Source organism: Aphelocoma coerulescens, unplaced genomic scaffold, assembly GCF_041296385.1.
Source record: "Aphelocoma coerulescens isolate FSJ_1873_10779 unplaced genomic scaffold, UR_Acoe_1.0 HiC_scaffold_231, whole genome shotgun sequence".
NCBI lineage: Eukaryota > Metazoa > Chordata > Aves > Passeriformes > Corvidae > Aphelocoma > Aphelocoma coerulescens.
This window is the reverse complement of record NW_027183577.1, coordinates 106,586-131,908: the sequence shown is the minus strand read 5'-3', so window position 1 is coordinate 131,908 and position 25,323 is coordinate 106,586. Positions and strand designations below refer to the sequence as shown.

Here is a 25,323-nt window from a genome sequence, read left to right as displayed (position 1 = left end):
GTTTTTTGGGGAGCATTTTGGGGTTTGAAATGAAATAACTTCTGTTGGGTGGGGGATTTGGGTTTGGGGATTTTTGGGGAGAATTCGGGGGTTTTTGGGGGTGGAATTTTGGGGGTTTTTTGGAATGGTTTTGGGGTGGAATTTGGGGTTTTGGGGGGGATTTTGGAGGTGGATTTGGGGGAATTTTGGGGGGGATTTTAGAGGTGGATTTTGGGAAGTTTTGGGGGAGATTTGGGAATTTTTTTCGGGGCAGACTCTGAGTTTTTTTGGGAGGGTTTTGGGAGGGGCTTTGAGGGGGATTTTGGGGGGGAGGAGAATTCACCAGTGCTGAGCTCCCCCCCCAAAAAAATGGGACAAAAAATAGAAATTAAATAAACTTTTATTGATGGTCGGTGGTGGGGGGGGCAGCTCGGGTTTGGGGTGAGTTTGGGGGATTTTGGGGGTAGATTTTGGGGGTGCTTTTGGGGTCAGCTGCACTTGCAGGCGCTGACCACCATCCCCGAGAGCTGCTCCACGCGCGCCTTGCGCCCCACGTAGTAAATGATGGGGAGGGGCTCCAGGCTCTGGGGGACGCAGCACGGGGCGGCCGAGCCCCCCGGGTTGTGCAGGTTGTACAGGGCCAGCACCTGGGCGGGAAAAAGGGCAAATCCTGGCCTTAGGGAGGCCCGAAAACGGCCCGAAAATCGGGCAAAACACACCCGAAGTAACCTGGAAATAATGCTGAGAATCGGGCCCGAAATAAACCCGAAATAAACCCGAAATGAGCTCAAAATACACTCGGCTCATAGCACGGGGTAACTGGAAGAACGGCCGAGAAATACCTTCGGAGTCCCCCCCCCCCCCCCCGAAATGCAGCGCGAGATGCACCCCAAAATACACCCAGGGCACACTGAAAAACACCCCAAAATATACCCCAAAATACACCCAGGGCACACTGAAAAACACCCCAAAATATACCCCAAAATACACCCAGGGCACACTGAAAAATGCCCCAAAATACACCCCAAAATGCACCCCAAAATACACCCAGGGCACACTGAAAAATACCCCAAAATATACCCCAAAATACACCCCAAAATACGCCCAGGGCACACTGCAAAACACCCCAAAATACACCCAGGGCACACTGAAAAACACCCCAAAATACACCCCAAAATACACCCCAAAAATACACCCAGGGCACACTGAAAAACACCCCAAAATACACCCCAAAATACACCCCAAAATACACCCAGGGCACACTGAAAAATACCCCAAAATACACCCCAAAATACACCCCAAAATACGCCCAGGGCACACTGCAAAACACCCCAAAATACACCCAGGGCACACTGAAAAACACCCCAAAATACACCCCAAAATACACCCCAAAATGCACCCAGGGCACACTGAAAATAACCCCAAAATACACCCAAAACACACTGCAAAATAACCCCAAAATGCCTGAAAAATACCCCAAAACACACCCCAAAATACACCCAGAACACACTGAATAATAACCCCAAAATACACCCCAAAATACACCCAGGGCACACTGAAAAACACCCCAAAATACACCCCAAAATACACCCCAAAATACACCCAGGGCACACTGAAAAATACCCCAAAATACACCCCAAAATACACCCCAAAATACGCCCAGGGCACACTGCAAAACACCCCAAAATACACCCAGGGCACACTGAAAAACACCCCAAAATACACCCCAAAATACACCCCAAAAATACACCCAGGGCACACTGAAAAACACCCCAAAATATACCCCAAAATACACCCCAAAATACACCCAGGGCACACTGAAAAATACCCCAAAATACACCCCAAAATACACCCCAAAATACGCCCAGGGCACACTGCAAAACACCCCAAAATACACCCCAAAATACACCCCAAAATGCACCCAGGGCACACTGAAAATAACCCCAAAATACACCCAAAACACACTGCAAAATAACCCCAAAATGCCTGAAAAATACCCCAAAACACACCCCAAAATACACCCAGAACACACTGAATAATAACCCCAAAACGCCCCAAAAATACACCCCAAAATACACCCAGGGCACACTGAAAAATGCCCCAAAATGCACCCCCAAAATACACCCCAAAATACACCCAGGGCACATTGAAAAACACCCCAAAATACACCCCAAAATACACCCCAAAATACACCCAGGGCACACTGAATAATAACCCCAAAATGCCTGAAAAATACCCCAAAATACACCCCAAAAATACACCCAGGACACTGCAAAATAACCCCAAAACACACCCAAATATATAACCCCAAAATGCCTGCAAAATACCCCAAAAATACACCCAGGACATACCGAAAATAACCCAAAAATACACCCAAATATATAACCCCAAAATACCCCAAAATTCACCTGAAATACCCCAAAAATCCACCCCAAAATACCCCAAAATTCAGCCGAAATACCCCAAAAATCCACCCCAAACAACCCAAAAATCCACCCCTAAATACCCCAAAATTCAGCCGAAATACCCCAAAAACCCACCTGAAATACCCCAAATCCACCCCAAAAATCTACCCAAAAATCCACCCCAAAATCCACCCGAAATACCCCAAAATTCACCTGAAATACCTCAAAAATCCACCCGAAATATCCCAAAAATCCACCCGAAATATCCCAAAATCCACCAGAAATACCCCAAAATACACCCCGAAAATATCCCAAAATTCACCCCAAACAACCCAAAATTCAAATCCCCCCAGGACCCCTCCCCAAATCCCCCCAGCTGTGCTCGGTGCCCCCTGCCCTGACCCCCCCGAGGGTCCCAATGCCCCCAGGACCCCTCCCCAAATCCCAAACTCACCCTGAGACCCCGCCCAGACCCCTCCCCAAATCCCAAATCCCCCCAGGACCCCTCCCCAAATCCCCCCCGGCTGTGCTGGGTGTCCCCTGCCCTGACCCCCCCGAGGGTCCCAACCCCCCCAGGACCCCTCCCCAAATCCCAATTCCCCCCAGGACCCCTCCCCAAATCCCCCCCGGCTGTGCTCGGTGCCCCCTGCCCTGACCCTCCAGAGGGTCCCAACCCCCCCAGGACCCCTCCCCAAATCCCAAACTCACCCTGAGACCCCTCCCCACATCCCAAACCCCCCCAGGACCCCTCCCCAAATCCCCCCGGCTGTGCTGGGTGTCCCCTGCCCTGACCCCCCCAAGGGTCGCAGCCCCCCCAGGACCCCTCCCCAAATCCCAAATCCCCCCAGAACCTCCCCAAATCCCCCCCAGCTGTGCTGGGTGTCCGCTGCCCTGACCCCTCAGAGGGTCCCAACCTCCCCAGGACCCCCAAGCCCCCCCAGGACCCCTCCCCAAATCCCCCCCCGGCTGTGCTGGGTGCCCCCTGCCCTGACCCCTCAGAGGGTCCCAACCTCCCCAGGACCCCTCCCCAAATCCCCCCGGCTGTGCTGGGTGCCCCCTGCCCTGACACCCGAGAGGGTCGCCGCCCCTCCAGGACCCCTCCCCACATCCCAAACCCCCCCAGGACCCCCCCAAATCCCCCCCAGCTGTGCTGGGTGCCCCCTGCCCTGACCCCTCAGAGGGTCCCAACCCCCCCAGGACCCCTCCCCAAATCCCAAACTCACCCTGAGACCCCTCCCCAAATCCCAAACCCCCCAGGACCCCTCCCCAAATCCCCCCGGCTGTGCTGGGTGCCCCCTGCCCTGACCCCCCCGAGGGTCGCAGCCCCCCTAGGCCCCCCCAAATCCCCCAGGACCCCTCCCCAAATCCCCCCGGCTGTGCTGGGCGTCCCCTGCCCTGACACCCGAGAGGGTCCCAACCCCCCCAGGACCCCTCCCCACATCCCAAACCCACCCTGAGACCCCTCCCCAAATCCCAAATCCCCCCAGGACCCCTCCCCAAATCCCCCCCGGCTGTGCTGGGTGTCCCCTGCCCTGACCCCCCTGAGGGTCCCAACCCCCCCAGGACCCCTCCCCAAATCCCAAACTCACCCTGAGACCCCTCCCCAAATCCCAAACCCCCCAGGATACCCCCAAATCCCCCCCAGCTGTGCTGGGTGCCCCCTGCCCTGACCCCTCAGAGGGTCGCACCCCCCCAGGACCCCTCCCCACATCCCAAACCCCCCCAGAACCCCCCCAAATCCCCCCAGCTGTGCTGGGTGCCCCCTGCCCTGAGCCCTCAGAGGGTCCCAACCCCCCCAGGACCCCTCCCCAAATCCCCCCCCCAGCTGTGCTGGGTGCCCCCTGCCCTGACCCCTCCGAGGGTCGCAGCCCCTCCAGGCCCCCCCAAATCCCCCAGGACCCCTCCCCAAATCCCCCCGGCTGTGCTGGGTGCCCCCTGCCCTGACCCCTCAGAGGGTCGCACCCCCCCAGGACCCCTCCCCACATCCCAAACCCCCCCAGGACCCCTCCCCAAATCCCCCCGGCTGTGCTGGGTGCCCCCTGCCCTGACCCCTCAGAGGGTCCCAACCTCCCCAGGACCCCCAAGTCCCCCCAGGACCCCTCCCCAAATCCCCCCCCGGCTGTGCTGGGTGCCCCCTGCCCTGACCCCCCTGAGGATCGCCGCCCCTCCAGGACCCCCCAGGACCCCTCCCCAAACCCCCCGGCTGTGCTGGGTGCCCTTGCTCTGACCCCCCCAAGGGTCGCAGCCCCCCCAGGCCCCCCCAGGCCCCCCGGGCCCCCCGGGACCCCCGCACCTTGGTGTAGTGGGTGTCGGCGCTCCAGATGTAGGGGCAGGGCCCCCCGCAGAAGTTGGCCATGTAGCCCCGGGGCTCGTGGATCCACTTCCACTGCAGGTCCCGGCGGAAGTCGATGTACAGGGGCCGCACGCAGCAGCTCTGCTCCTCCGACCTGCGGGGGTCGGGGGGCTTTGGGGGGGGTCCTGGGGGTCCTGGGGGTCCCTAACGCTGCCTACAGGGGGAATTGGGGGTTCCCAGCCCTCCTCAGGGGGATTTGGGGGGGTCCTGCGGGTGCCTACCCCCGCCTAGAGGGGGATTTGGGGGGTCCCTGGGGGTCCCTAATGCTGCCTAGAGGGGGAATTGGGGGTCCCCAGCCTCCCTCAGGGGGATTTGGGGGGATCTGGGGGGGTCCTGGGGGTCCCTAACGCTGCCTAGAGGGGGAATTGGGGGTTCCCAGCTCTCCTTAGGGGGATTTGGGGGGATCTGGGGGGGTCCTGGGGGTCCCTAACCCTGCCTAGAGGGGGAATTGGGGGTTCCCAGCTCTCCTTAGGGGGATTTGGGGGGGTCCTGGGGGTCCCTAACGCTGCCTAGAGGGGGAATCGGGGGTTCCCAGCCCTCCTCAGGGGGATTTGGGGGGATCTGGGGGTCCCTAACGCTGCCTAGAGGGGGATTTAGGGGGTCCCTGGGGGTCCCTAACGCTGCCTAGAGGGGGAATTGGGGGTCCCCAGCCTCCCTCAGGGGGATTTGGGGGGATCTGGGGGGGTCCTGGGGGTCCCTACCCCTGCCTAGAGGGGGATTTGGGGGGTCCCTGGGGGTCCCTAACGCTGCCTAGAGGGGGAATTGGGGGTCCCCAGCCTCCCTCAGGGGGATTTGGGGGGATCTGGGGGGGTCCTGGGGGTCCCTACCCCTGCCTAGAGGGGGATTTGGGGGGTCCCTGGGGGTCCCTAACGCTGCCTAGAGGGGGAATTGGGGGTTCCCAGCTCTCCTCAGGGGGATTTGGGGGGATTTGGGGGGGTCCTGGGGGTCCCTAACGCTGCCTAGAGGGGGATTTGGGGGTTTCCAGCGCTCCTTAGGGGGATTTGGGGGGATTTGGGGGGGTCTTTGGGGGTCCCTAACGCTGCCTAGAGGGGGAATTGGGGGTCCCCAGCCCTCCTAAGGGGGATTTGGGGGGATCTGGGGGTCCCTAACGCTGCCTAGAGGGGGAATTGGGGGTTCCCAGCGCTCCTCAGGGGGATTTGGGGGGATCTGGGGGGGTCCTGGGGGTCCCTAACGCTGCCTACAGGGGGAATTGGGGGTTCCCAGCCCTCCTCAGGGGGATTTGGGGGGTCCCTGGGGGTCCCTAACGCTGCCTAGAGGGGGAATCGGGGTCCCCAGCCCTCCTTAGGGGGATTTGGGGGGGTCCTGGGGGTCCCTAACGCTGCCTAGAGGGGGAATTGGGGTCCCCAGCGCTCCTCAGGGGGATTTGGGGGGTTCCTGGGGGTCCCTAACGCTGCCTAGAGGGGGAATTGGGGGTTCCCAGCCCTCCTTAGGGGGCTTTGGGGGGGTCCCGGGGGTCCCTAACACTGCCTAGAGGGGGAATTGGGGGTTCCCAGCCCTCCTTAGGGGGATTTGGGGGGGTCCTGGGGGTCCCTAACGCTGCCCAGAGGGGGAATGGGGGTCCCCAGCGCTCCTCAGGGGGATTTGGGGGGGTCTCTGGGGGTCCCCAGCCCTCCCTGGGGGATTTGGGGGGGGTCCCTGGGGGTCCCCAGCCCTCCCTGGGGGAGATCAAGGTGGGTTTGGGGGTCCCCAGCCCTGTCTGGGGGAGAGATTTGGGGTCCTGGGGGACAAACGAGGGTCCCTGGGGGTCCCCAGCCCCCAGAGTCCCCCCAGTGTCACCCAGTGACACCCAATGTCCTCCCAGTGTCCCCCCAGTGTCACCCAGTGACACCCAGTGACACCCAGTGTCCCCCCAGTATCCCCAGTACCCCCCGCAGTGCTGTCCCCCCAGTATCCCCAGTATCCCCAGTATCCCCAGTATCCCCAGTACCCCCCGCAGTGCTGTCCCCCCAGTATCCCCAGTATCCCCAGTATCCCCCCAGTATCCCCAGTATCCCCAGTACCCCCCGCAGTGCTGTCCCCCCAGTATCCCCAGTATCCCCAGTACCCCCCGCAGTGCTGTCCCCCCAGTATCCCCCCAGTATCCCCAGTATCCCCAGTACCCCCCGCAGTGCTGTCCCCCCAGTATCCCCCCAGTATCCCCAGTATCCCCAGTACCCCCCGCAGTGCTGTCCCCCCAGTATCCCCAGTATCCCCAGTACCCCCCGCAGTGCTGTCCCCCCAGTATCCCCCCAGTATCCCCAGTACCCCCCGCAGTGCTGTCCCCCCAGTATCCCCAGTACCCCCAGTATCCCCAGTACCCCCCGCAGTGCTCTCCGCCCAGGGCGCGGCGTTGCCGGGGGCTGTGCAGGGCCTGGGCTCGCTCGGGCGGCAGCGCCATGGCCAGGACGTGCGGGACGCGGCGGTGCCGGCGCGCGATGCTCTGCATGTCCCCCCGCTGCTGCTCGAACCCTATAAGGGGTCAGTATGGGGTCAGTATGGGGTCACCATTGGGGTCACCATTGGGGCCCCGGCGGTGCCGGCGCGCGATGCTCTGCATGTCCCCCCGCTGCTGCTCGAACCCTATAAGGGGTCAGCATCATTGGGGTCATCATGGGGTCAGTATGGGGTCAGCATTGGGGTCAGTATGGGGTCAGCATTGGGGTCACCATTGGGGTCACCATTGGGGTCACCATTGGGGTCACCATTCGGGTCATTATGGGGTCATTATGGGGTCAGCATTGGGGTCACCATTGGGGTCACCATTGGGGTCAGCATTGGGGTCAGCATTGGGGTCAGCATTGGGGTCACCATTGGGGTCACCATTGGGGTCAGCATTGGGGTCAGCATTGGGGTCAGCATTGGGGTCACCATTGGGGTCATTATGGGGTCACCATTGGGGTCACCATTGGGGTCATTATGGGGTCACCATTGGGGTCAGCATTGGGGTCACCATTGGGGCCCCGGCGGTGCCGGCGCGCGATGCTCTGCATGTCCCCCCGCTGCTGCTCGAACCCTATAACGGGGTCAGCATCATTGGGGTCAGTATGGGGTCAGTATGGGGTCAGTATGGGGTCAGCATTGGGGTCAGCATTGGGGTCACCATTGGGGTCATTATGGGGTCACCATTGGGGTCATGGGGTCAGCATTGGGGTCACCATTGGGGCCCCGGCGGTGCCGGCGCGCGATGCTCTGCATGTCCCCCCGCTGCTGCTCGAACCCTATAAGGGGTCAGCATCATTGGGGTCATCATGGGGTCAGTATGGGGTCAGCATTGGGGTCAGTATGGGGTCAGCATTGGGGTCACCATTGGGGTCACCATTGGGGTCACCATTGGGGTCACCATTCGGGTCATTATGGGGTCATTATGGGGTCAGCATTGGGGTCACCATTGGGGTCACCATTGGGGTCACCATTGGGGTCAGCATTGGGGTCACCATTGGGGTCAGCATTGGGGTCACCATTGGGGTCAGCATTGGGGTCAGCATTGGGGTCACCATTGGGGTCATTATGGGGTCACCATTGGGGTCACCATTGGGGTCATTATGGGGTCAGCATTGGGGTCACCATTGGGGTCATTATGGGGTCACCATTGGGGTCACCATTGGGGTCACCATTGGGGCCCCGGCGGTGCCGGCGCGCGATGCTCTGCATGTCCCCCCGCTGCTGCTCGAACCCTAGAACGGGGTCAGTATGGGGTCAGTATGGGGTCAGCATTGGGGTCAGCATTGGGGTCACCATTGGGGTCATTATTGGGGTCACCATTGGGGCCCCGGCGGTGCCGGCGCGCGATGCTCTGCATGTCCCCCCGCTGCTGCTCGAACCCTAGAACGGGGTCAGCATCATTGGGGTCAGTATGGGGTCAGTATGGGGTCAGTATGGGGTCAGCATTGGGGTCACCATTGGGGTCAGCATTGGGGTCAGTATGGGGTCACCATTCGGGTCATTATGGGGTCATTATGGGGTCACCATTGGGGTCACCATTGGGGTCATTATGGGGTCACCATTGGGGTCACCATTGGGGTCATTATGGGGTCACCATTGGGGTCATTATGGGGTCATTATGGGGTCACCATTGGGGTCACCATTGGGGCCCCGGCGGTGCCGGCGCGCGATGCTCTGCATGTCCCCCCGCTGCTGCTCGAACCCTATAAGGGGTCAGCATCATTGGGGTCATCATGGGGTCAGTATGGGGTCAGCATTGGGGTCATTATGGGGTCACCATTGGGGTCACCATTGGGGTCATTATGGGGTCATTATGGGGTCATTATGGGGTCAGCATTGGGGTCAGCATTGGGGTCAGCATTGGGGTCATTATGGGGTCATTATGGGGTCAGCATTGGGGTCACCATTGGGGTCACCATTGGGGTCACCATTGGGGTCATTATGGGGTCACCATTGGGGTCACCATTGGGGTCACCATTGGGGTCACCATTGGGGTCACCATTGGGGTCGTTATGGGGTCATTATGGGGTCACCATTGGGGTCACCATTGGGGTCATTATGGGGTCACCATTGGGGTCACCATTGGGGTCATTATGGGGTCACCATTGGGGTCACCATTGGGGTCACCATTGGGGTCACCATTGGGGTCGTTATGGGGTCACCATTGGGGTCATTATGGGGTCACCATTGGGGTCACCATTGGGGTCACCATTGGGGTCACCATTGGGGTCATTATGGGGTCACCATTGGGGTCACCATTGGGGTCACCATTGGGGTCACCATTGGGGTCGTTATGGGGTCACCATTGGGGTCATTATGGGGTCACCATTGGGGTCAGCATTGGGGTCACCATTGGGGTCATTATTGGGGTCACCATTGGGGTCACCATTGGGGTCACCATTGGGGTCATTATGGGGTCACCATTGGGGTCACCATTGGGGTCATTATGGGGTCACCATTGGGGTCACCATTGGGGTCACCATTGGGGTCACCATTGGGGTCGTTATGGGGTCACCATTGGGGTCATTATGGGGTCACCATTGGGGTCACCATTGGGGTCACCATTGGGGTCACCATTGGGGTCATTATGGGGTCACCATTGGGGTCACCATTGGGGTCACCATTGGGGTCACCATTGGGGTCGTTATGGGGTCACCATTGGGGTCATTATGGGGTCAGCATTGAGGTCACCATTGGGGTCATTATGGGGTCATTATGGGGTCACCATTGGGGTCACCATTGGGGTCACCATTGGGGTCATTATGGGGTCACCATTGGGGTCACCATTGGGGTCATTATGGGGTCATTATGGGGTCACCATTGGGGTCACCATTGGGGTCACCATTGGGGTCAGCATTGGGGTCATCATTGGGGTCAGCATTGGGGTCATCATTGGGGTCATCATTGGGGTCACCATTGGGGTCACCATTGGGGTCAGCATTGGGGTCACCATTGGGGTCAGCATTGGGGTCATTATTGGGGTCACCATTGGGGTCACCATTGGGGTCACCATTGGGGTCACCATTGGGGTCAGTATGGGGTCACCATTGGGGTCACCATTGGGGTCACCATTGGGGTCAGCATTGGGGTCAGCATTGGGGTCAGCATTGGGGTCACCATTGGGGTCAGCATTGGGGTCAGCATTGGGGTCACCATTGGGGTCACCATTGGGGTCAGCATTGGGGTCACCATTGGGGTCACCATTGGGGTCAGCATTGGGGTCACCATTGGGGTCACCATTGGGGTCACCATTGGGGTCATTATGGGGTCAGCATTGGGGTCAGCATTGGGGTCACCATTGGGGTCAGCATTGGGGTCAGCATTGGGGTCAGCATTGGGGTCAGCATTGGGGTCACCATTGGGGTCACCATTGGGGTCATCACTGGGGACATCACTGCTCCCCTCCCGGGGCCACGGCGGCCACCCCGAGGACATTGGTCACCTCTGCGCCACCCCAAATCCCCCAAATTCCATCGGGATCACCCAAAATCCCCACGAAATCCCCCCAAATCCCTCCAAACCATCCCAAACCTCACCCCAAACCCCGCAAAATTCCTTAAAAATCCCCTCAAAGTCCATTCCTAACACCTCCAAATCCCCCCAAAATCCCTCAAAATCCCTCAAAATCCCCCCAAATTCCCCTCAAAATCCCCCAAATCCCCCCAAAAATCCCTAAAAATCCCCCTTAATCCCCCAAACAACACCCAAATCCCAAAAATCCCCCTAAAAATCCCCGAAATCCCCAAAAAAATACTCCAAATCCCCCAAATTCCACCAGAATCACCCCAAAATCCCCCCAAAATCCCCCCAAATCCCTCCAAATCATCCCAAATCTCACCCAAAACTCCCAAGATCCCCCCAAATTCCTTTAAAATCCCCCCAAAATCCATTCCTAACACCTCCAAATCCCCCCAAAATCCCTCAAAATCCCCCCAAATGCCCCAAATTCCCTCTGAATCACCAAAATAGACCCAAAACACAAAAAAAAATCCCCCCAAATCCCCCAAAATGCCTCAAAACATCCCCAAAGTACCCCCAAATCACCTAAAATTGCCCAAAATCCCTCTAAAATTCCCCAAATTTCCCCCAGAATCACTCAAAATTCCCTCACTCTCAACATCCCCTCAAAATCCCCAAAATCCCTAAAAATCCTCCCCAACCCCCCCAAAAAACACCCAAATCCCCCTAAAACCCCCCCACATCCCCCAAAACCACCCAAATCCCCCCTAAATCCCCCTAAAGCCCCCCCAAATCCCCCAAAAAACCACCCAAACTCCCCAAAATTCCCCCAAATTCCATCAGAATCACCCAAAAATCCCCCCCTAAATCCCCTCAAATCCCCCCAAAATCCCCTCAAATTCCTTTAACCCCTCCAAAATCCATTCCAAACACCTCCAAAATCCCCCCAAATCCCCCCAAATCCCAAAAAATCCCACCCAACCCCCCCAAAATCCCCCCAAATCCCCCCAAATCCCAAAAAAACCCCACCCAACCCCCCCAAAATCCCCCCAAATCCCCCAAACCTCCCTCAAAATCCCCCCCAACATCTCCCAAAAATCGCTGTAAAATCCCCCCAAAACTCCCCAAAATCGCCCCAAAATCCACCAAAAAAAAAAAAAAAAAAATTTTTTTTGATCTCCCAAAATCCCCCAAAATCCCCCAAATGTCCCCAAATGCCCCAAAATGCCCCAAAATGCCCCGAATTACCTTCGATGCTGATTTTCAGGGTGGGGGCGTCGCCGGCGCCGCCGGGCTCGCAGGGACAGTGAACGCTGAGGCGGAACACGCCCAGCGCCTCTGCGGGACCGGGAATTTTGGGGAATTTTGGGGATTTTGGGAGAATTTTTGGGAATTTTTGGGAATTTTTGGGGAATTTTTGGGGATTTTTGGGGAATTTTTGGGGATTTTTTTGGATTTTTTGGGAATTTTGGGGGAATTTTTGGGGAATTTTTGGGGGGATTCGGGATGATTTTGAGGGAGTTTGGGTGGATTTTAGGGGGATTTGAGGGGATTTGGGGGGGGTTTGAGGGGATTTGGGGGAATTTGGGGGATTTTGGGGGGATTTGGGGGGATTTGGGGGGAATTTTGGGGATTTTGAGGGGGTTTTGGAGGGATTTGGGGGGATTTGGGGGGATTTTGGGAGATTCTGGGAGAATTTTGGGGATTTTGGGGGGGTTTTGAGGGGATTTGGGGGAATTTGGGGGATTTTGGGGGGATTCTGGGAGAATTTTGGGGGAATTTAGGGGGAATTTGGGGGAATTCTGGGGGGATTTTGGGGGAATTTTGGGGGATTTAAAGGGGGATTTGGGGGGGATTTGGGGGGAATTTTGGGAGATTCTGGGAGAATTTTGGGGATTTTGGGGGGGGTTGGGGGAATTTTTGGGGGTTTTAGGGGGGGGTTGGGGGGATTCTGGGAGAATTTTGGGGGTTTGGGGGGATTTGAGGGGATTTTGGGGGGATTTGGGGGAATTTTGGGAGATTTTGGGAGATTCTGGGAGAATTTGGGGGATTTGAGGGAGATTTGAGGGGATTTTGGGGGGATTTGAGGGGATTTTGGGGGGATTCTGGGGGAATTTGGGGGGGATTTGGGGGAATTTTGGGGTGATTTTGTGGGGTTTTTGGGGGGATTTTGTTGATTTTAGTGGGACACTTTGGGTGATTTTTGTGGAATTGTTGGGAATTTCTGGGATGATTTTGAGGGATTTTATGGCGATTTGAGGGGATTGTGGGGGGATTTTGGGGGAATTTGGGGGAATTTTGGGGAATTTGAAAGTGCGGAGGGATTTGGGGTGATTCTGAGGGAATTTGGGGGGGATTTTTTTGGGTTTGGGTGGAATTTTGGCGATTTGTGGGATTTGGGGGGGGATTTTGGTGGGATTTTGGTGGATTCTGAGAGAATTTGGAGGTCGTCAGGGGCACGTTTGGGGTGTCCCCGATGTCACCGGAGCTGCGGAGCCACTGCGGGACGGGGTCGGATTTTGGGGGAATTTGGGTGGAATTTGGGGGGATTTCTGCGGAATTTTGGGGGATTTGGGGAGATTTTTTTGTGGAATTTTGGTGGGATTTTATGGGGGATTTTTGGGGTAATTTTGTGGGGTTTTAGGGGGGTTTCTGTTGGATTTTGGTGGGATTTGGGGTGATTTGTGTGGGGATTTTGGGGGGGATTTGGGGTGAATTTTTGGGGGATTTTTGGGGGGGGGACTTTGGGGGGAATTTCAGGGAAATTTTTGGGGGGATTTTGTGTGGAATTTTTTGGGGGGATTTTGGGGTAATTTTGTGGGGTTTTAGGGGGATTTTGCCGTATTTTGGTGGGATTTGGGGCGATTTGTGCGGGGTTTTGGGGATTTTGGGGGGATTTTTGGGATTTTGGGGAGCATGGGAACAGCGCTGTCGCTCACCGGAGCCACGCAGCCACTGCTGGACGGGGTTGGAGTTTTGGGGGATTTTGGGGGATTTTTGGGTGAATTTTGTGGGGATTTTTGTGGAATTTTTGAATATTTGGGGGGATTTTTGTGGGATTTTGTGTGGAATTTTTGTGGGACTTTATGGGGGATTTTTGGGGTAATTTTGTGGGGTTTTAGGGGTTTTTTTGTTGGATTTTGGGGGAATTTTGGGTTATTTGTGTGGGGATTTTGGGGGGGATTTGGGGTGAATTTTTGGGGGATTTTGGGGGGGTCTTTTGGGATTTTTGGGTGAATTTTTGTGGGATTTTTGTGGGATTTTATGGGCGATTTTTGGGGTAATTTTGTGTGGGTTTAGGGGGTTTTGTTGTATTTTGGTGGGATTTGGGGCGATTTGTGCAGGGTTTTGGGGATTTTGGGGGGATTTTGGGGATTTTGGGGGGCGCGGGGACAGCGCTGTCGCTCACCGGAGCCGCGCAGCCACTGCTGGACGGGGTCAGATTTTGGGGGGATTTTGTGGGGTTTTAGGGGGATTTTGCTGTATTTTGGTGGGATTTGGGGCGATCTGTGCAGGGTTTTGGGGATTTTGGGGGGATTTGGGGGATTTTGGGGGGCGCGGGGACAGCGCTGTCGCTCACCGGAGCCGCGCAGCCACTGCTGGACGGAGTCGGTGACATCGAACCAGAGCCACTCGTCCTCGGCGCTGGCGCGGACGGAGCGGCCCTGGAGGTACCGCCACGAGGCGTTGCCGTAGCGCTGCGGGACACCGGGGACATTGGGGACAGTCGGGGACATTCGGGGACATTTGGGGATGGTTGGGGACATTTGGGGACATTTGGGGATGGTTGGGGACATTTGAGGACATTTGGGGACATTTGGGAATGGTTGGGGACAGTTGGGGACATTTGAGGACATTTGGGGACAGTTGGGGACATTTGGGAACATTTGGGGACATTTGGGGACATCGGGGGATGGTTGGGGACATTTGGGAACAGTTGGGGACATTTGGGGACATTTGGGGACATTCAGGGACATTTGGGGATGGTTGGGGACATTTGGGGACATTCGGGGACATTTGGGGATGGTTGGGGACATTTGGGGACATTTGGGGACAGTTGGGGACATTCAGGGACAGTTGGGGACATTTGGGGACATTTGGGGACATTGGGGAGAGATGGGGACAGTTGGGGACATTTGGGGATGGTTGGGGAGATTTGGGGACACCAGGGACATTCGGGGACATTTGGGGACATTTGAGGACATTTGAGGACATTGGGGACATTTGGGGACATTTGGGGACATTCGGGGATGGCTCCAGAGCCGCCCCCACGGAGGCAGAGGGGCCCCGCCCAGCCCGGTCATTCGGGGTGCCCAGATTTTGTGGCACCGTGGCTGTGACGTCACGGGGTCCCCAATGTCCCCCCAGTGTCCCCCCAGTGTCCCCCCAGTGTCTCCAATGTCCCCCCAGTGTCCCTCAGTGTCCCCAATGTCCCCCCAGTGTCCCCCAGTGTCCCCAGTGTCCCCCCAGTGTCCCCCCAGTGCCCCCCAGTGTCCCCAGTGACCCCAGTGTCCCCCCAGTGTCCCCAGTGTCCCCCAGTGTCCCCAGTGTCCCCAGTGTCCCCCCAGTGTCCCCAGTGTCCCCAGTGTCCCCAACTGTCCCCAGTGTCCCCAGTGTCCCCCAGTGTCCCCCCAGTGTCCCCCCAGTGTCCCCACCTGGTAGAGCTCGATGCGCTGCTCCGTGCCCTCGCTGCCCCCGGCGCTGCCCGCTGCCCCCAGTGTCCCCAGTGTCCCCCAGTGTCCCCAGTGTCCCCCCAGTGTCCCCAGTGTCCCCAGTGTCCCCAGTGTCCCCCCAGTGTCCCCAGTGTCCCCAGTGTCCCCCCAGTGTCCCCACCTGGTAGAGCTCGATGCGCTGCTCCGTGCCCTCGCTGCCCCCGGCGCTGCCCGCTGCCCCCAGTGTCCCCAGTGTCCCCAGTGTCCCCCCAGTGTCCCCCCAGTGTCCCCAGTGTCCCCAGTGTCCCCACCTGGTAGAGCTCGATGCGCTGCTCCGTGCCCTCGCTGCCCCCGCCGCTGCCCGCTGTCCCCAGTGTCCCCAGTGTCCCCAGTGTCCCCAGTGTCCCCAGTGTCCCCAGTGTCCCCAGTCCCCCCAGTATCCCCCCAGTGTCCCCACCTGGTAGAGCTCGATGCGCTGCTCCGTGCCCTCGCTGCCCCCGCCGCTGCCCGCTGTCCCCAGTGTCCCCAGTGTCCCCAGTGTCCCCCCAGTGTCCCCCCAGTGTCCCCAGTGTCCGCAGTGTCCCCAGTGTCCCCAACTGTCCCCAGTGTCCCCAGTGTCCCCAGTGTCCCCAGTGTCCCCCCAGTGTCCCCAGTGTCCCCCCAGTGTCCCCCTAGTGTCCCCAGTGTCCCCAATGTCCCCCCAGTCCCCCCAGTGTCCCCAGTGTCCCCACCTGGTAGAGCTCGATGCGCTGCTCCGTGCCCTCGCTGCCCCCGCCGCTGCCCGCTGTCCCCAGTGTCCCCAGTGTCCCCCCAGTGTCCCCAGTGTCCCCCCAGTGTCCCCCTAGTGTCCCCAGTGTCCCCAGTGTCCCCCAGTGTCCCCCCAGTCCCCCCAGTGTCCCCCCAGTGTCCCCACCTGGTAGAGCTCGATGCGCTGCTCCGTGCCCTTGCTGCCCCCGCCGCTGCCCGCTGCCCCCAGTGTCCCCCCAGTGTCCCCCCAGTGTCCCCAGTGTCCCCAACTGTCCCCAGTGTCCCCAGTGTCCCCAGTGTCCCCAGTGTCCCCCCAGTGTCCCCACCTGGTAGAGCTCGATGCGCTGCTCCGTGCCCTCGCTGCCCCCGCCGCTGCCCGCTGCCCCCAGTGTCCCCAGTGTCCCCAGTGTCCCCAGTGTCCCCACCTGGTAGAGCTCGATGCGCTGCTCCGTGCCCTCGCTGCCCCCGCCGCTGCCCGCTGCCCCCAGTGTCCCCAGTGTCCCCAGTGTCCCCAGTGTCCCCAGTGTCCCCACCTGGTAGAGCTCGATGCGCTGCTCCGTGCCCTCGCTGCCCCCGCCGCTGCCCGCTGCCCCCAGTGTCCCCCCAGTGTCCCCAGTGTCCCCAGTGTCCCCAGTGTCCCCCCAGTGTCCCCACCTGGTAGAGCTCGATGCGCTGCTCCGTGCCCTCGCTGCCCCCGCCGCTGCCCGCTGCCCCCAGTGTCCCCCCAGTGTCCCCAGTGTCCCCAGTGTCCCCAGTGTCCCCCCAGTGTCCCCACCTGGTAGAGCTCGATGCGCTGCTCCGTGCCCTCGCTGCCCCCGCCGCTGCCCGCTGTCCCCAGTGTCCCCAGTGTCCCCCCAGTGTCCCCCCAGTGTCCCCAGTGTCCCCAGTGTCCCCACCTGGTAGAGCTCGATGCGCTGCTCCGTGCCCTCGCTGCCCCCGCCGCTGCCCGCTGTCCCCAGTGTCCCCAGTGTCCCCCCAGTGTCCCCCCAGTGTCCCCAGTGTCCCCAGTGTCCCCACCTGGTAGAGCTCGATGCGCTGCTCCGTGCCCTCGCTGCCCCCGCCGCTGCCCGCTGTCCCCAGTGTCCCCAGTGTCCCCCCAGTGTCCCCAGTGTCCCCCCAGTGTCCCCAGTGTCCCCACCTGGTAGAGCTCGATGCGCTGCTCCGTGCCCTCGCTGCCCCCGCCGCTGCCCGCTGCCCGCGCTGGCCCCGCGCTGCCGGCGCTGCTCTGCCGCAGCATTCGGAGCTCGGCCCGGCTCAGCACGGCCCCGCCCAGCTCGCGCCGCACCCGGGACGCGTTGAACACGAAGAAAAGGCTCTGGGGGGTCGGGCGCCAGCGCTCCAGCTCACCTGAGGGGACGGCGGCGTCAGCCCGGGGCCACCAGGGCCACCTCGGGGCCACCAAGGCCGCGCCGGGGCCACCAGGGCGGCGGAGCGGAGCGATGGCCGGGCTCGCGTTCTTTATCCCCCCATGGTCACTCCAGAGTGGACAGATGACCACGGACTGTCCCTTTACCCCCCATGGTCACTCCGGAGTGGACAGATGACCACGGACTGTCCCTTTACCCCCCCGTGGTCACTCGGGAGTGGACAGATGACCACGGACTGTCCCTTTACCCCCCATGGTCACTCGGGAGTGGACAGATGACCACGGACTGTCCCTTTACCCCCGTGGTCACTCCGGAGTGGACAGATGACCACGGACTGTCCCTTTACCCCCCGTGGTCACTCCAGAGTGGACAGATGACCACGGACTGTCCCTTTACCCCCCCACGGTCACTCCGGAGTGGACAGATGACCACGGACTGTCCCTTTACCCCCCACGGTCACTCCGGAGTGGACAGATGACCACGGACTGTCCCTTTACCCCCGTGGTCACTCCGGAGTGGACAGATGACCACGGACTGTCCCTTTACCCCCCACGGTCACTCCGGAGTGGACAGATGACCACGGACTGTCCCTTTACCCCCGTGGTCACTCCGGAGTGGACAGATGACCACGGACTGTCCCTTTACCCCCGTGGTCACTCCGGAGTGGACAGATGACCACGGACTGTCCCTTTACCCCCATGGTCACTCCAGAGTGGACAGATGACCACGGACTGTCCCTTTACCCCCCATGGTCACTCCAGAGTGGACAGATGACCACGGACTGTCCCTTTCCCACCTTCCCACCGCGCTGCCCACCCCGGGCTGTCCCCCTCCCCCACCCAGCCCCCCCCGATGTCCCCCCGCCCCCCCCCGTGTCCCCCCCGGGCTGTCACAAAGGTCCCTCAGAGCCGGACATTACTCAGCAAACCACAGCCCCCAACTGTCCGTCCCCGTGTCCGCCTGTGCCCCCCCCGTGTCCGCCTGTCCTCCCCCCGTGTCCGCCTGTCCGTCCCTGTGTCCGCCTGTCCGTCCCCGTGTCCGCCTGTCCGTCCCCGTGTCCGCCTGTGCCCCCCCGTGTCCGCCTGTGCCCCCCCCGTGTCCGCCTGTCCGTCCCCATGTCCGCCTGTGCCCCCCCGTGTCCGCCTGTCCCCCCCCGTGTCCGCCTGTCCGTCCCCGTGTCCGCCTGTCCGTCCCCGTGTCCGCCTGTCCGTCCCGTGTCCGCCTGTCCGTCCCCGTGTCCGCCTGTCCCCCCCCGTGTCCGCCTGTCCGTCCCCGTGTCCGCCTGTCCGTCCCCGTGTCCGCCTGTCCCCTCCCGTGTCCGCCTGTCCCCCCCCGTGTCCGCCTGTCCCCCCCCGTGTCCGCCTGTCCCCCCCCCGTGTCCGCCTGTCCGTCCCCGTGTCCGCCTGTCCCCTCCCGTGTCCGCCTGTCCGTCCCCGTGTCCGCCTGTCCGTCCCCGTGTCCGCCTGTGCCGTCCCGTGTCCGCCTGTCCCCCCCGTGTCCCCCTGTCCCCTCCCGTGTCCGCCTGTCCCCCCCGTGTCCCCCTGTCCCCTATGTCCCTCTGTCCCCCCGTGTCCGCCTGCCCCGGTGTCCCCCATGTCCCTCTGTCCCCCCGCTGTCCCTCTGTCCCCCCGCTGTCCCCCCGCTGTCCCGCTCACCGTCCGCGGGGCTCTCCATGGGGAATCGATGTCCCCCTGTCCCCGGTGTCCCCCTGTCCCCCCCGTGTCCCGCTGTCCCCAGTGTCCCCCTGTCCCCCCGTGTCCGCCTGCCCCGGTGTCCCCCATGTCCCCCTATCCCCCCAGTGTCCCTCTGTCCCCCCGCTGTCCCCCTGCTGTCCCCGGTGTCCCCCTCACCCTCCGCGGGGCTCTCCATGGGGAACCGATGTCCCCCTATCCCCGGTGTCCCCCTGTCCCCCCCGTGTCCTGCTGTCCCCGGTGTCCCGCTGTCCCTCCCGTGTCCCACTGTCCCCCCCATGTCCCTCTGTCCCCCTGCTGTCCCCACTGTCCCGCTCACCCTCCGCGGGGCTCTCCATGGGGAATCGATGTCCCCCTATCCCCGGTGTCCCCCTGTCCCCGGTGTCCCGCTGTCTCTCCCGTGTCCCGCTGTCCCCAGTGTCCCTCTGTCCCCCCGCTGTCCCTCCCGTGTCCCGCTGTCCCTCCCGTGTCCCACTGTCCCCCCGCTGTCCCTCTGTCCCCCTGCTGTCCCCGGTGTCCCGCTCACCGTCAGCGGGGCTCTCCATGGGGAATCGATGTCCCCCTATCCCCGGTGTCCCCCTGTCCCCGGTGTCCCGCTGTCTCTCCCGTGTCCCCCTGTCCCCAGTGTCCCCCTGTCCCCCCGTGTCCGCCTGCCCCGGTGTCCCCCATGTCCCCCTATCCCCCCGGTGTCCCTCTGTCCCCCCGCTGTCCCCGCTGTCTGCGCTCACCCTCCGCGGGGCTCTCCATGGGGAACCGATGTCCCCCCATCCCCGGTGTCCCGCTGTCCCCGGTGTCCCCCTGTCCCCGCTGTCCCGCTGTCCCTCCCGTGTCCCTCTGTCCCCCCCATGTCCCTCTGTCCCCCCGCTGTCCCGCTGTCCCCCCGCTGTCCCCGCTGTCCCCGCTGTCCCTCCCGTGTCTCCCTGTCCCCCCGCTGTCCCTCTGTCCCCCCGCTGTCCCTCTGTCCCCCCGCTGTCCCCCCGCTGTCCCCGCTGTCCCTCCCGTGTCCCTCTGCCCCCCCATGTCCCTCTGTCCCCCCGCTGTCCCCGCTGTCCCCCTCACCCTCCGCGGGGCTCTCCATGGGGAACCAATGTCCCCCTATCCCCGGTGTCCCGCTGTCCCCAGTGTCCCCCTGTCCCCGCTGTCCCTGCTGTCCCTCCCGTGTCCCTCTGTCCCCCCCGTCCCTCTGTCCCCCCGCTGTCCCTCTGTCCCCCCGCTGTCCCCCCGCTGTCCCCGCTGTCCCTCCCGTGTCCCTCTGTCCCCCCCATGTCCCTCTGTCCCCCCGCTGTCCCGCTGTCCCCCCGCTGTCCCCGCTGTCCCCGCTCACCCTCCGCGGGGCTCTCCATGGGGAAGCGCAGCAGCTCCTTGGCGTAGTACTCCTCGGGGTCGTCGGGCGGCCGGAGCAGCGCCCGCTGCCGCAGCAGCTCCCGGGTGCTGTTGTAGAGCGCCCGCACCTCCTCGGGCAGCGCCGGGCCCGGGGCCGGGTCCGGGTCCGGGGGCGGCGCCGGCAGCCGCAGCTTGCTCAGGATCTGGCCCCGCACGGCCTCGATGCGCTTCAGCCGCGCCGCCTCCAGGTCCAGCGTCCGGCAGGTGGACAGCGCTCGGACAGAGCCCAGCGCGGCCAGCAGCAGCGCGGCCAGCAGCATCCCGGCACGGAGCGGCACGGGGCGGCGCGGAGCGGCACGGAGCGGCACGGAGCGGCGGGGATGGAGCGGGACAGCGGGCACCGGCACGGAGCGGGAGGGGCTGGAGGGATGGAACGGGATGGAGCGGGATGGGACGGGACAGCGGGCACCGGCACGGAGCGGCACGGGGCGGCACGGGGCGGCGCGGATGGAGCGGGACAGCGGGCACTGGCACGGAGCGGGAGGGACTGGAGGGATGGAACGGGATGGAGCGGGACAGCCGGCACCGGCACGGAGCGGGAGGGACTGGGAGGGATGGAACGGGATGGAACGGGATGGAACGGGCACTGGCAGGGACCGGGAGGGATGGAACGGGACAGCCGGCACCGGCACGGAGCGGGAGGGACTGGGAGGGATGGAACGGGATGGCGGGGATGGAACGGAACAGCGGGCACCGGCACGGAGCGAGAGGGACTGGGAGGGATGGAACGGGATGGAACGGGATGGAACGGGATGGAACGGAACAGCGGGCACCGGCACGGAGCGAGAGGGACTGGGAGGGATGGAACGGGATGGAACGGGATGGAACGGGATGGAACAGGATGGAACGGGATGGAACGGAACAACGGGCACCGGCACGGAGCGAGAGGGACTGGAGGGATGGAACGGGATGGAACGGGCACTGGCAGGGACCGGGAGGGATGGAACGGGACAGTGGGCACCGGCACGGAGCGGGAGGGACTGGGAGGGATGGAACGGGACGGAACGGGACAGCCGGCACCGGCACGGAGCGGGAGGGACTGGGAGGGATGGAACGGGACGGAACGGGACAGCGGGGAAGCTCCCGGGATGGTCCGGGACAGCGGGGACCGGGAGGGACCAGGAGAGACCCCTCAGAATGGTCCGGGACAGGGAGGGACCGGGAGAGAACGGGAGGGACCCCTCGGGATGGAGCTGGACCGGGAGGGACCAGGAAGGACCGGGAGGGAACGGCAGAGACCGGGAGAGACCCCTCGGGATGGTCCGGGACAGGGAGGGACCGGGAGGGACCGGAAGGGACCGGGAGAGAACGGGAGAGACCCCTCGGGATGGTCCGGGACAGGGAGGGACCGGAAGGGACCGGGAGAGAATGGGAGAGACCCCTCGGGATGGAGCGGGACAGGGAGGGACCGGGAGGGACCGGAAGGGACCGGGAGAGAATGGGAGAGACCCCTCGGGATGGTCCGGGACAGGGAGGGACCGGGAGGGACCGGAAGGGACCGGGAGAGAATGGGAGAGACCCCTCGGGATGGTCCGGGACAGGGAGGGACCGGGAGGGACCGGAAGGGACCGGGAGAGAATGGGAGAGACCCCTCGGGATGGTCCGGGACAGGGAGGGACCGGAAGGGACCGGGAGAGAATGGGAGAGACCCCTCGGGATGGTGCGGGACAGGGAGGGACCGGGAGGGACCGGGAGGGACCGGGATAAACTCACCGGGACCGGGAAACACCGAGCGGGACCGGGAGAAATCCCCGGGCTGGGTTAAAGGCACCGGGAGTGGGACGGACCCCTCTGGACCGGGATAAAGGCACCGGGAGCGGGACGGACCCCTCTGGACCGGGATAAAGGCACCGGGAAGGGTGAAACCCCTCGGGAACGGGAGAAATTCCCCGGGACGGGATGGACCCTACAGAAACCGGGATAAACACACAGGAAAGGGTTAAACGCCCCCAGAACCGGGATAACCCCCCCGGGACCGGGATAAACCCCCCTAAAACCGGGATAAACCCCCCTAGAACCGGGATAAATCCTCTAAAACCGGGATAATCCCCCCGGAACCGGGATAAATCCCCTAAAACCGGGATAAACCCTCCAGAAACGGAATAACGCCCCTAGAACCGGGATAACCTCCCTAAAACCGGGATAAGCCCCCCCAGGAACGGGATAAATCCCTTAGAACCGGGATTAACCCCCCAAAACCGGGATAAACCCCCTAGAACCAGGATAACGCCCCTAGAACCGGGATAAACTCCCCTAGAACCGGGATAAGCTCCCTAGAACCGGGATAAACCCCCTGGGAGTGGGATAAATCCCCAAAAACCGGGATAACCCCCCCTAGAACCGGGATAACCTCCCAGAAAAGGGACACGCCCCCCGGAAACGGGATAAACCCCCCGGGACCGGGATAACGCCGGACCAGGACGGGTCAAACCGGCCGGGATGGGATTAAACCCCTCTGGGACCGGGATCCATCCCTGGAACCGGGATAAGCCCCCCTAAAACCGGGATAAATCCCCCAGAAATGGGACACGCCCCCCAGGAACCGGGATAACCCCCTGGAACCGGGATAAGCCCCCCTAAAACCGAGATAAATCCTCCAGGAACGGGACACGCCCCCCAGGAACCGGGATAACCCACCCGAAACCGGGATAAACCCCCCCCAAACCGGGATAAACCCCCTGGAACCGGGATAAAGTCCCCAGAAATGGGACACGCCCCCCTAGAACCAGGATAAACCCCTGGAACCGGGATAAACGCCCCAAAACCGGGATAAATCCCCCAGGAACGGGACACGCCCCCAAGAACCGGGATAAGCTCCTAGAACCGGGATAAACCCCTAGAGCCAGGATAACCCTCTGGAACCGGGATAACCCCCCCCCAAACCGGGATAAAGTCCCCAGAAACGGGACACGCCCCCCTGGAACCGGGATAACCCCCTGGAACCGGGATAACTCCCCCAAAACCGGGATAAGTCCCTGGAACCGGGATAACCCCCCTGGAACCGGGATAAATCCCTCAGGAACGCGACACGCCCCCCTGGAACCGGGATAAAGTCCCCCAGAACCGGGATAAACTCACCTAGAACCGGGATAAGCTCCTAGAACCGGGATAAAGTCCCCTAGAACCGGGATAAAGTCCCCTAGAACCGGGACTAACCCGGGACAGCCCGCACGGAGCCGGGGAACCCCCCCGGATTTCCCCTCCCGGTTGTCCCTTCCCGGCCGGTCCCGCGCTGGCCCCGCTGCTCCCGGGCTGGTCCCGGGCTGGTCCCGCTGTCCCGGGTCGGTCCCGCTGTCCCGGGTCGGTCCCGCTGTCCCGGGTCGGTCCCGCTGCTCCCGGGCTGGCCCTGCTGTTCCCGGGCTGGCCCCGCTGCTCCCGGGTCGGTCCCGCTGTCCCGGGTCGGTCCCGCTGTCCCAGGTCGGTCCCGCTGCTCCTGGGCTGGCCCCGCTGTCCCGGGCTGGCCCCGCTGTCCCGGGTCGGTTCCGCTGTCCCGGGCCGGTCCCGCTGCTCCCGGGCTGGCCCTGCTGTTCCCGGGCTGGCCCCTCTGGTCCCGGGCTGGTCCTGCTGCTCCCGGGCCGGTCCCGCTGTCCCGGTCCCGCTGTCCCGGGCTGGCCCCGCTGTCCCGGGCCGGTCCCGCTGCTCCCGGGCTGGCCCCGCTGTCCCGGGCCGGTCCCGCTGCTCCCGGGCTGGCCCCGCTGTCCCGGGCCGGTCCCGGTCCCGCTGTCCCGGCTCCGCTGTCCCGGTCCCGTTCCTGGCGCTCCCCGCGTGGTCTCGGCTTGTCCCGGCTCCTTCCGGTTTGTCCCGTCCCGTTAGTCCCGGGTTAGTCCCGTTAGTCCTTCCCGCTTATCCCTGGCCGGTCCCGGTTGTCGCCGCCTTGTCCCGGGTGCTCCCGGGTGTCCCTGGCCGGTCCCGCTCCTTCCCGCTGCTCCCGGTTTGTCCCGGGCGCTCCTGGTCCCTCCTGCTTGTCCCGGGTGCTCCCGGGACTCCCGGTCCCTCCTGCTTGTCCCGGTTGGTCCCGGTTTATCCCGGTGGTTCCGGTGGCCCTGGCCGGTCCCGCTTTATCCCGGGTGCTCCCGGTCCTTCCTGCTTGTCCCGGCCGGTCCCGGTTTATCCCGGGTGCTCCCGGTCCTTCCTGCTTGTCCCGGCAAGTCCCGGTGGTCCCGGTTGGTCCCGGATGCTCCCGGTCCTTCCTGCTTGTCCCGGTTGGTCCCGGTTTATCCCGGGTGGCCCCGGCCGGTCCCGGTTTGTCCCAGGCGCTCCCGGTCCTTCCTCCTTGCCCCGGCAGGTCCCGGTCGGTCCCGGTCGGTCCCGGTTTATCCCGGGTGGTCCCGGTGGTCTCGGTTTATCCCGGGTGCTCCCGCTCCTTCCTCCTTGTCCCGGTTTGTCCCGGGTGGCCCCGGCCGGTCCCGGTTTACCCCGGTTGGTCCCGGCCGGTCCCGGTTTGTCCCAGGCGCTCCCGGTCCTTCCTCCTTGCCCCGGCAGGTCCCGGTCGGTCCCGGTGGTCCCGGTCGGTCCCGGTTAATCCCGGTTTATCCCGGGTGGTCCTGGCCGCCCCCGCCCGGTCCCTTTGGCCCGTTCCGCTCCCGTTCCGCTCCCGTTCCGGTCCGGTCCCGCTCCGGTCCCGGCGCTGTTCGCCCGTTTCGGCCGCTCCTGGCCCCGCTTCGCGCCGGGCTCGGGGCGGCCCCACCCAGGAAGCGCCGCCGGGGGGGGGAGGGGGGCGAGGGGGGGGGGGAGGGGGGGGCCCGGGGCCGCCCCCCCCCCCTTTCCGCTCCGTGGGGGGGGGGGGAGGGGAAACTGAGTCACGGGGGGGGCCCCACCCACGGCCGGGGGGGGGGGAGGGGAGGC

General features: G+C 62.6%; 1 protein-coding gene across 1 annotated transcript; it reads right to left on the bottom strand.

Moving 5' to 3' along the window:
- Positions 1-396: 396 nt before the first annotated feature.
- On the bottom strand, positions 397-25,009 carry LOC138101275 (transforming growth factor beta-1 proprotein-like). The gene is made up of 9 exons (XM_068999103.1): positions 23,557-25,009; positions 22,192-22,384; positions 20,420-20,838; positions 17,176-17,384; positions 14,219-14,336; positions 11,887-11,976; positions 7,056-7,206; positions 4,678-4,831; positions 397-626 (listed from the first exon to the last, which is right to left on the bottom strand). Exons 3-9 carry the CDS (start codon positions 20,736-20,738, stop codon positions 468-470), a joined length of 1,200 nt encoding a protein of 399 aa, XP_068855204.1. The 5' UTR covers positions 20,739-20,838; positions 22,192-22,384; positions 23,557-25,009; the 3' UTR covers positions 397-467.
- Positions 25,010-25,323: the final 314 nt, after the last annotated feature.